The sequence below is a fragment of the Barbatula barbatula genome (genome assembly GCF_947034865.1).
Source record: "Barbatula barbatula genome assembly, chromosome: 6".
Lineage (NCBI taxonomy): Eukaryota > Metazoa > Chordata > Actinopteri > Cypriniformes > Nemacheilidae > Barbatula > Barbatula barbatula.
In genome coordinates this window covers 14,613,831-14,627,750 of record NC_136765.1, presented here as the reverse complement: position 1 = coordinate 14,627,750, position 13,920 = coordinate 14,613,831, and the positions used below count along the sequence as shown (strand labels likewise).

The window sequence follows — 13,920 nt, the reverse complement described above, 5'->3', positions numbered from 1 at the left end:
CGAATGAACATAAGGGGGTGCCAAACCAGTGGTGGTCTTGTAGGCCAGGAGTCTTAAATTTGATGCGAGCGGCTATAGGGAGCCAATGTGACTTAATGAAGAGAGGAGTGACGTGTGCTCTTGTCGGTTCTTTGAAGACCACCCTTGCCGCTGCATTCTGGATTATTGTAGAGGTTTTGTGCAAGCAGGAAGACCAGCCAGTAGTGCATTGCAATAGTCCAGTCTGGACAGAACAAGAGACTGGACTAGGACTTGCGTAGCATGCTTGGATAGGACATTTTCCTAATATTATAGAGGATGAATCTACAGGATCGGGTGGTGCTGGCAACCTGATCTGTCAAGTTTAGCTGATCATGGATCACCACTCCCAGGTTTCTGGCCGTTCTAGAAAATGTGATGGTTGATGAGCCCAGTTGAATGGAGAAGTTGTGATGAATCTTTGTGTCGGACGGGGTTACAAGCAGTTCTGTTTTTGGAAGGTTCAGCTGCTGGCGATGGTCCAAGGTTCAGCTGCTGGCGAAATGGTATCATCCGCATAGCAGTGATAGGAAAAGCCATGTTTCCGAATGAAAGAGCCTAGGGATGTCATGTAAACAGAAAAGAGCAACGGTCCAAGCACTGAGCCCTGAGGCATTCTAGTATTGAGATGTTGGATCTCAGAGACCTCACCTCTCCAGGATACTCTAAACGACCTACCTGAGAGGTAAGACCCGAACCATTGTAGCACCATTCAAGAGACACACAAAGCCTTGAGGGTCGACAGGAGGTTGTGGTGGTTAAAGGTGTCAAAGGCAGCAGATAGATCCAGTAGTATAAGTACAGATGAGTTAGAGGCGGCTCTTACCAGTCTCAGGGCTTCAATGACTGAGAGCAGCCCAGTCTCAGTGGAATGACCACTCTTTAAACCAGAATGGTTGCTGTCCAGGAGGTTGTTCTGCATGAAAAAGGAGGAGAGCTGGTTACATACAACATGCTCAAGAGTTTTAGAGGAGGAGAGTGAAGGGGAGGAGAAGATATCGGTCTGTAGTAAACTAACAGTGCAGGATTAAGAGTGGGTTTCTACAGTAGTGGGGTAATACTACACAACCAAATATAATAGTGTACTACTGCACTTCATTTATTTATCTGTTATATCCATATTGTTAGGCACAACCTTAACATCTTTTTGGTGCTAATATTCACATACCTTGCCCTCATAACAAATGAGGAGTTCATGTAAGCGAACTATAATCGATTATTGGACAGAAAAATTATCTTACCAAAATTATTGTTAAAATTACTTTTAAAGTCAATGTACCACCCGGGTTCTTGTTCTGCAGTCTGAGTACTGCTGAGAGATTTCACGGTCCTCATGTGAGAATTTGACACCAGCACACTCATTACAAAGCAGATTGTTCTTGCTCTAAGATCATACATCTCATATCTCAGCTCGCTTTGTCCGTGTGAAGAGTTACAAATCGAATAGATATTCTTGGCTGGAGGTGGAAATATCATCTTATGTCAAAATCGTATCTCTTGAAAGTATTGCCGTTTCCTCTTTTCACCTGTGACAGCTGAGTTTATTTTTTCAGAATGCAAGATATTGATCAACCTAAAAAACAAAGAGAGATATGGATCACATTGAAGAAACAATCGCCTTATTTACAAAACATTTTATTATATTCAAAAGGCTTGAGATAATTTAAGCCTTTATGACACCAACGCTGATAATACAATCTGTTTGCTAAAATACTATTATCCTAGTATAGTTGGGAGTTTGTATTACAGTTGGATCCAAAAGTCTGAGACCACTAGTTAAACACCTGTTTTCAGTTTTTCTAATAATGATTAATAAAAACAATTAAAGGTCCAATGCGTCATTTTTAGGAGGGTCTATTGACAGAAATACAATCTAATATACATTAAATACAGCTGTGCCACTGTTGAGTAGTGTTGGTCTATGCATCAGCACCCCCCCAACAAAGTGCTTTTTAAAGGTCCTATAGATCTATTGACAGAAATGCTATATTATATACATAACAATGTCTTCAGAGGTGTATAAAGACTTTACATAAAGAAGCAATATGTTATTAGAATGAGCCACTACGTTTCATACACTGGACTTTTAAAAGCAGAACTATTGAAGTGAAAATTAATAACGAAAAACTAATCTGGGTTTCAGAATTCCATAGTATGTGATTTCACTTTTGCTTTACTGACAGCATGTACAGCTAGCACAACCACACAAATTTGAAAGCCCTCATGCATTGTGTTAAAACCGAATGTTCCCATAAGCAAACAAGAAAATCTGTCCTTTTAAACAATGTAAAATTTGCATTAATGATTTGGAAGCCAAGTTCTGAATGTGATCTCAGACTGTTGGACCCCATTTTATATTTGTAAACATGGTGGCAGATTTACGACGGAAGTGAATGGGAACGGTTAATACCAGCAGGTGCTTGTTGCAGAAGTGCAAAAGCCTGCCAAGTACAGATTGCACTTGTAAAACATAACATGCACTAAGAGACTTGACTCCAGTTCTGATGGGAACAATGTTAATCACTCACAGCTGCTGGATTTTCATAAAAAACATTCATGTTCGACCTGCAGCTGATAAACTGACAGTCGCTTCTTCGTGACTTCATCAAATGACTTTAACCAAACATTATTTCACCATTCAAATGGCCATATTTGGATTTATTTCATTTCAGATTTGAAAGCGTCCATTATGTTACAAGGCAAAATGGCAACCATCTCAACAATTTGCCAATTAATTTACAGGGCTGTTTCACCTGTTGTTGCAAACCGTGACAAGACTTGAATTGATCATAAATAGTAAATTTTTCACAAACAAAAGAAAGTGTATATATATATATAATTTTAAGCTGCACTTTGTATCAGAAACTCTGCTGAGCCAAAGTGGAATGGGTAATGTCTTCAGTGTTAGTATAACAAAGTTGTTTTTAAAGCTCTTAGGGACTGCAGAAACAAGGCCGTGTAGTTTTAATGTGGCATTTTTTCATGTAAGTTTCATTGTTCAGTTATTGTTGAAAAGCAAGGGCGCCTTCACATTTAGGCATTACCCAAGAATGAAAACCAGGACTCAACAGTTAAAGTAGCCAGTCAATGCGACACGATACTGACTGAAACATCTGTCAGTGGACTCCCATTCACACTCATGCAGGTTAACAAGCCTTTGTTATTTTTGCACTACCCAAACTGGAGAAGTATAGTGAACGAAAGGTGAGAAATTCTTGGCCTCTGTCAAGATAAATGTCAGAGCGTCAGATCCTAGGCTAAAAATTTGATTCTTTTGGTGAACAAACTCAGCATCAAGTCAGTCTGATTCAAGTGTTTTGTGCAAACAAAGCGCAACATGAGCGAATCTCACAAACTCAGTCTGAGGAACACAGAGAAAGACATATTTGGAAGAATGCTTGTAACCAAACCGTTCTTGGCCACCATTGACGACCATCAATAGTGTCGAAGTCAAAGGTGCCCTAGGACTGTTTGCTTTCCTAAATTCTTCCAAATATCTAATTTGGTGTTCAGCAGAACAACAAAAAAGATACATAATTTTTTTCCTACCATTTTACCAACTTGAGGGTGAGTAAATTATGATTTTCTGGGTGGAGACTCCCTATAGTTAGTTCAATATACCTTAAATATCGTATCACAAGGAGCAATAAATTGAGTCATCTCTGCATTTTTTTTGAATAAAAAAATAAACTAGTGACAAGATGAAGAGAAGCAACATTCCTGGTACTGTAAAAGAATCCTGAGATTGAAGATGTCATTGTTTGATCTTTGCCCCTTCCGTTGAAAACAAGGCTGAATTTTAATTGGCTGACGGGATTGGCTCTTTCAAACAGTATGACTGTAAATTTTGTTAAAGCTCATTGGCAAAAACGTTTGAATTTCAGCAGAAAACAACAGTTCATTCATCATGACAAAAACGTGTCCGTTTAAATCAACCTAACAAAATTATAAGTGATCTACATAAAATAAAACCCAACTATCATCCCTTATCAAAGTAACTTATATAGTCATTGACCAAAATGATATAATTATTAAATAATCATTGTCCAAAATCTTTAAGTTGTTTTTCACAAAAAGACCATTATATTACTCAACAGAAGATAAAAACAACATAAAATAACTTTTCTAGAACGAGAATCGTTCTACATCAAGTGTCAGAAAGGTGCAGTCCTATGCACTATACATTTAGTCTTTTTTAATCTGTCTCATTTGTGAAGCACTGAACAACACCCATGGACTAAGATCACGCAGAGATGAATTGGAAGGCCACAAAAAAAACACACAGCTCCCTTTGCATTTCTATTCAAATGCAGATCAAAAGAAGGCAGAACAGTGCAAGAGGTAAATGGTGAATGAACTGAACAATTCCGGTAGGTAGCAATGTCAAGAGAGAACCGGTAAGCGGGATACACCTCTCCACCCAAACACAACCAGAGAGGGAGCATGAAAACAGAGAACAGGGTCCATCGGCCCACCAGGATGGCGATGGTATTCCAAAAGCACTTTGGAAATCTCAACGGTGTACATCAGGATAATGTTTTCACAACTTGCAAAGGGCAAGTGCTGCTTTGTTTTCTGAAAAAACACCCCATCCTATTCTTCACAATTATAATCTCATATAAATGTCTTTATCCCTATCCCAAAGCTTCTGTTTAAATACTATGAGCCCGGTGGGCTGTGAGCATCTCCGTCAGGCCACAGGGTAGCAGGTCGCCCCAATGTAACGCCTTCTGTTACAGAAGACGGCTGCAATTGCTCGCTAACCAAGTTCTCGTACTCGCTACTGTCCCCATCGTCGTCTTCATCCTCTTGATCTTCCTGTCCGGTGGCCTGTCGGTTCAGAGAATCCGAGCTCGAGCCGTCTCCGTTGCCCAGGCCCAGACCGGGTGAAGGGTGGCCGGGCGAGCCCACAGCTTGTGGTCGAGGCAGCAGTATAGCGTTTGGTGAGTCCGGAGGCAGCGTGGCGCTGTAAAGTTGTGGAGATGAGGAGTTTACAGGTCTCTCTAAACTGGGCTCCGCTGAGGGAGTGGAGGAGAGTGCGTCTCGTGTCAGAGTCGATGGCGAAGGGTCGGGCGGAGCAGAGTCATCTGGAAGTGTGACGAGTGCGTTGGTTGCCTCTTGGAGTCCTACAAAGGTAACAAATAAGATATTAAAAACTTGTTTGTTAAAAGGTAATTTTAAAAGGGTTCAGCACATACTTCTCTCTTCCTCTGCTGCATTACGTTTCCTGAGAACGATTTCGTCTTTAAGTTTGTTCACTTCTTCTTGGATTTTCTCTCTCACTCGTTCACTCTGATCGACTTCACAACATACTGCCTGGAAGACAGGAAGACATTTTAAGTCATAAACGTTTGGTCACATTGCTGACAAGTCGACAAAGCTGGTTCAACTCACCTGCACTCTTTCTTGAAGAGCGCTATGCACTTGAAAAATAGCTCGAATGTCTTTCATCACCCCATCCTTATCAAAGAACTCAGCCCTATTAATTCAAAGTGATTTAATCAGCCGTTATTATAAATCCGTTAATATTCATGAATTTGCTCCACGCAAAGTTGGATCATTTCCATCATGCAGTGATGTTTATTATCATCAACTTTCAGTGGAGGTGAAATTTTATTTAAATAAGTCTCACCCGTGGTCTTTAATGACACTAGCATAGTTCTTGGAAGTGTTGGGTACAGAAGAGACTTTATATTCCTGTTGACTGGTATTGCCCAGGTTTGGGATGCTAAGAGATAATCTTTGATTAAACCTGAGGTACAGAACCAAAAGTTATTATCAGCAAAAACATGAGAAATGTAAAGAAAAATCTTTACGTCTACGTACTTTCTGTTAGGCCTGAAGAGCACATACTCCAGAGCATGTGTGGAACTGTTGGCTGTGGAGATGAAGCTAAACAGAAGGAAGACGAGATCTGGCATGCCAAGTATATGCGTCAGCTGTTTATGGATCACCTGCTCTCTGAATGACATTTGCTGCTGGGTGTTCCGTCGAAACCGGTACCAGCCGATAACATTCTGCATGGAAATGAACAGAAGCAGGTAGAGATCAGCAGGGCTCAATCCTACAGGTGTAGTGTATTCAAGAATAGTGTATACATTTGTTAGTATAGAGTAATCTGCTTGTTAAGTCTGATGTCATGTGATTCATTTTTATAAATTGTTATAATATTGTTGCCGGGCATGCCATGAGCCTGGAGACCATAGTTTTTAAATAAATTGTGATTAAGAAAGTAGTCTCACTTAAAGGTCCAGTGTGTCATTTTTTGGAGGATCTACTGATCTATATACTGTATATGTCTTTAGAGGGGTATAAAGACCTTACATAATTATGTTTATAGCGTTATGTTTTTATTACCTTAGAATGAGCTATTCCTATCTAAATACAAAGCGGGTCCTTTTACATGGAATTCGTGATGTTGTTTCTACACAGACCTAAATGATCAAACGTTTCGTAAATCCGTAATGTCATTCGCCAAAGAAGCAAAATGTGATGACATCTTAGTTCTATGTCAGCCACTGTAGTGCTTCGAAAGGGAGGGTTGGAGTGAGCCGATGGTTGCAGTTTGCGTCCTCACCATTAGATGCCGTTAAATTTCATACACTGGACCTTTAAAACAATTGGTGGCTTGGACACAGAGATAGTATTTCTTACATCACAACTTAACAAGCAGATATTGGCACACTATATAAAAACAGGAGAATTGCTTTTATAGATACAAATAAAGAAATTGCAAAAATGCAGTCATTTTACTTTTAACGCATGATATTACTCAGATAACCGCACTGCTTACTTTTCGTCTGTCTTTGAGGATTCGGTTGAGATCTTCTTCATTTACATTACCTGCATAGTCATAAAAGCTGAAAACATAAAAAGTCATTTTCAGTTAACTACAGGGAAACTTATATAGACATTAAAATGTATGTGAACAGTAAGTAAAATACGCAAATATTAAAAATAATTATATATTAAAAACATCAACTAAATCCAAAGGGATTTTTTGGAGGTTCTCACCTAAACAGTTTTGCACAAGGTTCATGATTTTGGACCTCTGAAAGACAAGTTGACTAGTCATCAAATCATATTCAATGCTTTTTAATTTCTCTGACAATACATAAAAATCGGATTAATCTAAATCTGGTAAATTGATTTGCTATAATAGCTCAAAATGATTAAATAATAAACTTTAACAGATAAATCTGACAATTATGAAAAACAATAGATAAATTAATTATTCTGCCAAATAAGCTCAGGCATTTAACATGAGTCAATGAAAAAAAGAATACTTGAACCAGTTCTTCCCTCTAAAAACATTTGATCATAGCCTATACAACTGTTAAATGCCATTGGGAATGTTTTCTAAAAATACCACTTTTGGATGTTAAAGGCCTTTGAAGGTCTTTCTAAATAGATTTTTAAGATAAAGGCATCCATAAGGTCCCCCTCGATTATTGGAGAAAAACTACACCGTCTACAAAAGGCTTTATCTCCTCTCTTAATTGAAAATATATGTTGTCAAGTAATGAAGTGCAACATTTATAAATATTGAAACAAAATGAAGTGGGTCACTGGAATGACAAAAAAACTCTTAATCACATCTTAGTTAAACATGTCTTGTAAACAGTTTGTTAGTCAAACAGTTGGGTGGTTGTCAGCTTATTGACAACCAAGCTTGTCGAAACTTTGGATAGGCCTAGTTGACATAAAGCAAACAGTTTGCCCTCTACCTAACCAAACATTGATCATTCGGTGATGTCATGTGCTCTGTCTTGCATCAGACCCTGTGCGCATATCTTCTACTGATAAAGACCCCATGTTTCCAGCTACCATGACAGTTCACTCACAATACTACCCCACCCAACATATTATGTCTATGACGTGAGTCTGGTATCAACTTCATGCTAGGAATTCAAAGATTACATACACCATGTTTCACTGTTGCATTGTCAAGGTTTTAAAATGAAAGAATTACATTTTGTCTATAGCTTTGGCACCGTTTATGTAAGAAAAGTTGGTTTTACCTATTACACTAAGGAATTCGGAGCTACCGATGTGTGAGTCACTGATGCTTAAAGTCTCCTCCTGTCTAACGTCTCCCAACAGGAAGCCCTCCTAGAAAAGTCAATAAACAAACAAACATGTTTGTTTATTTGTACACTTACAATTGCATGTGAATGTCAACTCAACAAACAACTCAATTAAACAGAATCGCTGTTGTCCTACTTTTCATTTAGTAAAATAAAGAAAATCTACTTAATTCATACATATAAACCAAACACGTGCACATTATTATTGACTCCATAACTTTATAACGTTTGGAAACATAAACTTGCGTTTTGCAATAAATATCAAACATGTTTACGAAGGTGTTCTAGCATCAAAAGCCATGTAAATGCTATAGCTTTCCTCATAGTCCCATGCTCAGATCAAAGATAGGATTGCTGTCAGATTATTATTGAAGAAAGAACGATTTAAACGTCACATGTTTACAGCAGGAAAACCATAAAGTTAAGTGATAAACATGTAATAAAAAACAATGATGCAAAGTCAGCATGCTCGACGGAACAACACGTAATTCAGAATACCTAAACTTATAATAGTGCAGTTAGCACATTAAAGGGCATGGCACGAAACAATGCTGATCATTGATCATATTAAGCATATATATCCATATATATTTCTTCATATGAGTTGAATAATATAACGTTAAATATGACGTTCTATTAAACATGCCGTATTAGACATTGACGCGACTTGTTACATGGTTTAGATTTGACAGTTGTTGCTCACAAACAGGTTAGCCGGGAAGCTAATGTGACTTACGTCCTATAACACGAACTAGTCGAAATATAACTCACTGAAAACCACCCAGTGTTACACATACATTACAGTAAACAATCAAGCAAAGCGTCAATGGCAATGTCACTTTCTGACAAGCTTGTAAATGCTGTCAGCTTGTCGGTTTGCTAGCTACCATCCGGGCCGTGTCACTAAACCTCGGGAGCTTCTTACCTAAACATCATTTCTAGGATTCAGAGGCGCATTCCGAGACATCGACCTATTATACCTGAAAATGCTGCTGACGCGAAACTCTCTACAAAGCCAACTAACTAGGAAAATCGATCCTTTTCTAGACTATGACAGCCTGCAATGTTGTCTTAGTAGACAGCTCACAAGGTTTTAAGACCAGCCCCTGTGCAGCCACACCAGGAAGATGACACCGGGAAATGGATTAATTTGGATTTAATGGTGCAATCTGCTCGTTGTTTCGATATGCGGTCGTGCCCTAAACCATTTTCTTTAACTCACAGAGTCGGTTGGTAGAGTACTTACATGGTCGGAATCGCTGTTGGCACTGTGATAACACACAGAACTAAAAGTGTAACCCGAAATCGAAGCCGCCATGATGGAAACATACGCGCCCACCCCACAATCCTTTGCGCTCGCACTGTACATTAGCCATAAGGGATTTTAAAACCAGATTATTAATCAACAAAATGCGTGGACTTTTGTGTGTTGGTAGTACTGAGACTTTAAAACGATTCTAATATGTTTTATTTAAATAAAAATGTTTGCTTTTGTTGGAATACTTTTTACTTAAAGGTCAATAAAGCTGTAAAAATATAGATTTTTCAGGTTGTGCTCACAGAATATAACATCTCGTTACTTTTTATTTTATTTGTTTTTAATTGGTCCTGTTTTCAGAATAATTCAAAAATAAAACATTAAGTTAACATACTTTAAACAACATTATGCCACCTGTCAAATGTATGATATTTGTACATTCTGTTATGACGTTTTCCCTTTGATTTGTAGTTGCGTTTTGTTTACATTTATGTTTTCATAGTGTTGTTTTAAATGGTGTCCTTGCTCCCACCATTAAATAGCTTACAACTTTTATTTTGAAGTGTTGTCATATTAAGCGTCATTACTCTAATACGTCACCGGATGTTGTTGATTTGAATTACGATGGATCCGTCAGTGAGCGCACATGGGACAGAGGACAGTCGACTGCAGTATAATGAAACGGGAGATGATTTTGCTCCATCAAAACTCGGAACAAAAGATTAGTAAGTGCTATCACTTATCGAAACGCAGTCGAGGGAGAACACCCAGAACAGGTGTAAACTGTTTAACACAGTTGTATGTTCAATGCCAGCAGTTGCTACTAATGAAATTTAACATCTGTGTCTAAAATATGTTTTCTGTAAGTGATCGCTTTGTCATCTGTAATTTGAATCTCAGTTAGGGGAGATGTTGCTTTGTTCGACTTCCCATCCAATTGGTCTCTGTATTTGAAAACGTGAAAAATATATTAGTATTTGAATGATCTTAAAACGAATAAACAGATTTTTTTTAAATGCTGTTTTCATTGAAGCTGGGATGATGCTTATAAGAGGGAGTTGCAGTCTTACAAGGATATCGGAGATGTGGGAGAAATATGGTGGGTTTTATTGTTTTCTTTAATAATTCTGCTTCAAAAGATGATATTTTAGCACATTAGTCTAGTCTGACAGCATATGTAATACATTTGAATCACCACACTATTATTTAGTATATTTTGTGTGTACATATTTGTTGAACTTTATGGAACATTTAAAAACCTTCATGTAATAGACTAAAAGATCAACCTTTAGGTTTGGTGAGGAAAGCATGGGCAGAGTGATCAGATGGATGGCAGCGCAAAATATACCCAAAAATGCTTCTGTGCTTGACATTGGGACTGGAAATGGAATCTTCCTTGTGGAACTGGCAAGTCAAATTTTCAATGTCACTGTATTTAATGATTTTAATTATATGGTTCCTTTAAAAAGTATGACAATAATTCAAACTGTCCCTTTAGGCCAAGAATGGTTACTCAAATCTTACTGGTATTGACTATTCCAAGACTGCTGTAGAGCTTACAACAAATATTCTTGAAGAGGAAGGTTTAACAAATATAACAATTCAGGTAGGGAAGGTATATAATTAAACATTAAAGTGATATTTCAGAGGGAAAACTAAATTTCCCAAAGTTTTATTCAACCTCAAGGCGATTATGTTATTAACGATTATATTAATGATAATGTTAGCTTCAGAAGACCATTGTTGAGACCACAGAGCCGTGTCGGGCAGTTCTTTGATCGATGGATGCACTTTTTGGAGCTTAAAAAAATTGCCCCCCATGCACTCCCATTCTACTGCTTGAAGAAACAATATAAGTGGTATTATAACTCCGACTGCATTATTCTTCAAGAAGAAAGTCATATTCAGTCAGGATGCCTTGAGGGTGAGTAAAACATGGGGAAATTTTGTTTTGCCTCTGAAATTAACATATTACCATTTTATTTTGTAATCTTGACATTAATATTTAATACTAACATAACTTCATATAAGTATTAATAGCTATATATAAATTTATAAATTAATATTGCCTGCGATATCAACAAATTATTTGTTAAAATGTAAGTTACACAAAATGGTTTTTTATATGCTTTCAGGTTGAGGATTTCCTAAACCCAAGCACAGAAATAAAGAGTTTTGATACATGTATAGATAAAGGTACGTTTGATGCCATTAGCTTGAGTCCAGAGGGCAGGGAAGAAGCAAAAGCACGCTATGTGGCATCTTTAAGAACTGTTCTGCAGCCAGAGGGTTTCTTCATTATCACCTCCTGCAACTGGACCAAAGAGCAGCTGCTACAGATCTTCAGACCTGGTACAGAAGTAAAAACAAACAGTTTTATAATAAATAATGATCTGTTGTAAAATATTAATATAGGTATGTTTCTTGCAGGCTTTGAGTTGGTACAAGAACTGCCTACGCCTCGCTTTCAGTTTGGTGGTGTGACAGGAAATAGTGTGACGGCCTTAGTGTTTAAACGAAATGACTGATTGCCAAATTTGAGACAAATCTAATACTAAATATTATACATTTATGTAGTACCAATAAAGGCAAACTTTTAACACATTTAAAGAGCTAAGTCATTTAAGGAATACAAATGAAAGAAATAAAGCAAAACACATCTCTTCCTGGAACTATTTGATTCTGAAGGCTGCACGAATCACGTGACCTTCGAAAAATTGAGCCGGGACTCTCTCTTTCAATGGCTCTGGGGACTTCTCTATAGGAGTGAAATTATTAATATGGAACAAAATTCACTAAAGCTGTGTTTTTATTTGACACCACGTTGTGTAATACTTAAATCCTTTTATTACACTATACAAATAGACAAATATTATTGATGCTTTCAAATATATTACTACAAGTCTTTTTTTATCATTTTTTAATTTAGTTATTGTGTCATTGTCACAGAAGTTAGTAATCAGGACCTCTATTAGACAATCTTAATTTTGTTGTAGTGTACATAATGTGACACACGAGGGTAGTATTGAGTTACATTTGGTGAATATGTCTGGTATTTTCAGACTAGCGGATGTGTTTTGTTTTAGACTTATAGTTCGTTTACTATAGTGTCGTTATTTGAATAACTTTTTGTAGTATACAAATATTAAAACTCTAAGGGGCGGTTTCCCAGACAGGGCTGAAGCCTAGTCCCAGACTAATTTAAATGTTAGAGGTGTCTTGATCAAAAACAACGTACGTACGCTGAAATAAATATATCAGTGCTATTGTTTTGTCTCAAGATGCACAAGATGTTTTTTTGTAATGAATGTTTTTTTTAAATGACTTAAATATCCTGATTTAAGGCCTAGTCCTGATGTAAGATAATCACTGTCCGGGAAACCGCACCCTTAGCACAAACGTAATGTATTTTTAATGTTTAAGCATGGTTTCACTTTGTGAACAACTTACAGCAGGATAAACTGTAAAAACGATTAACCAATCATTGCACTATGTGCAAGAAACCCATCTGGTTGTTTATGTGTGCGTCAGAAAATGTTTGAAATGATGAGCTTGCCCTGTGTGAAAAGATGGATCTCAACATCATCCCTGTTGGAAAGGTGTCAAATAAGAATTGTGCTGGACCTGTAAGATTTTCTAAAGACCACTGACTGGTCAAGACTGATCAACAAATAGCTTTTTCAAACTGTTTCTTAATATTTCCGAATAAAAAAAATTCAGATTCTGTGGACATGTGAACATATGACCCTGAAGGTATTATCAATATATATATATATATATATGTATGAGTATTGAATGTATACTCTGTTCTATTCTCAGAATTGATCAAATTACCTCATGGCAGTATCCCTTCCATTGACTTTAGCCATTATTATTAGGTTGGCAAAATAGATGTTTTTCCTTTTTTTATTTTGGCAACATTTAAAACGTCAAATCAACAATAGTCTTATATTTTAAAACAGTTGTTGTTTGAAAAAGAAACAAGTAAAATACCATAGTAAATAACAAAGTAAAATGTATTTTGTAAAATTGCATAATTTATCAGTGAACAATTATTTCCAATGCTTAGATAAGGCAGTCTCTGGGTTTCTGTATTTATTTAAGCTTTCAAGGCCATATATTGAAAATGTATTTAATGAAATAATTTAGAGTGCAGGTCCGTAGCCAGCCTATTGAAAGGGGAGGTTCTTTTTTTCAAAAAGTGGACCTTTTTGCAGTTTATCTCCTCCTTTTGTATTTAATTATGAGGTTCAATTCCTTCGTTTTGGTGACCTTTTATGCACTAACTTGTGCTGGATTAGCTTGTCTGCTGGTATCTTAACCAGCACGCTTTTTGATGAACCTAAAATATTTATTGCATTGTTGTCAACTTGCTTCCTCGTGTAACATGGTTGATAAGTTTACATACACAGTTCACAAGTTTAAAGACCACACTAACAACAGAATAGATTTAATGAACTTTACTGAAATATTATTAATAATTCTTCTCATCATCATTTCTTGACTCTCTGTCAATGCCTCTTTGCTATGTTTTATTTTTGTTACTACGCTACGTTT

At 37.0% G+C, this 13,920-nt stretch overlaps 2 protein-coding genes across 2 annotated transcripts; one reads left to right on the top strand and one right to left on the bottom strand.

Annotated features, from left to right (window-relative positions):
* Positions 1-1,643: 1,643 nt before the first annotated feature.
* abraxas2 (abraxas 2, BRISC complex subunit) lies at positions 1,644-9,447 on the bottom strand. Its single transcript, XM_079459229.1, has 9 exons — positions 9,352-9,447; positions 8,040-8,130; positions 7,033-7,069; positions 6,812-6,878; positions 5,845-6,035; positions 5,651-5,770; positions 5,413-5,497; positions 5,217-5,334; positions 1,644-5,144 (listed from the first exon to the last, which is right to left on the bottom strand). The coding sequence occupies exons 1-9, from the start codon at positions 9,421-9,423 to the stop codon at positions 4,678-4,680; spliced, it is 1,248 nt and encodes a 415-aa protein (XP_079315355.1). The 5' UTR covers positions 9,424-9,447; the 3' UTR covers positions 1,644-4,677.
* A 514-nt stretch (positions 9,448-9,961) lies between these two features.
* On the top strand, positions 9,962-13,396 carry eef1akmt2 (EEF1A lysine methyltransferase 2). The gene is made up of 6 exons (XM_079459287.1): positions 9,962-10,088; positions 10,397-10,462; positions 10,656-10,770; positions 10,862-10,969; positions 11,499-11,715; positions 11,794-13,396. The coding sequence occupies exons 1-6, from the start codon at positions 9,988-9,990 to the stop codon at positions 11,889-11,891; spliced, it is 705 nt and encodes a 234-aa protein (XP_079315413.1). The 5' UTR covers positions 9,962-9,987; the 3' UTR covers positions 11,892-13,396.
* Positions 13,397-13,920: the final 524 nt, after the last annotated feature.

What these genes read in the sequence shown, in the direction of transcription:
- abraxas2 (XM_079459229.1), bottom strand. Translation starts at nt 9,423, where the DNA reads ATGGCGGCTTCGATTTCGGGTTACACTTTTAGTTCTGTGTGTTATCAC. An exon ending in CCTTGTGCAAAACTGTTTAG is followed by an intron (nt 6,879 to 7,032) that starts GTGAGAACCTCC and finishes TTATGTTTTCAG; the next exon opens with CTTTTATGACTATGCAGGTA. An exon ending in TCCTCAAAGACAGACGAAAA is followed by an intron (nt 6,036 to 6,811) that starts GTAAGCAGTGCG and finishes ATTTCCATGCAG; the next exon opens with AATGTTATCGGCTGGTACCG.
- eef1akmt2 (XM_079459287.1), top strand. Translation starts at nt 9,988, where the DNA reads ATGGATCCGTCAGTGAGCGCACATGGGACAGAGGACAGTCGACTGCAG. An exon ending in AAACTCGGAACAAAAGATTA is followed by an intron (nt 10,089 to 10,396) that starts GTAAGTGCTATC and finishes TTTTCATTGAAG; the next exon opens with CTGGGATGATGCTTATAAGA. An exon ending in GGAGATGTGGGAGAAATATG is followed by an intron (nt 10,463 to 10,655) that starts GTGGGTTTTATT and finishes ATCAACCTTTAG; the next exon opens with GTTTGGTGAGGAAAGCATGG.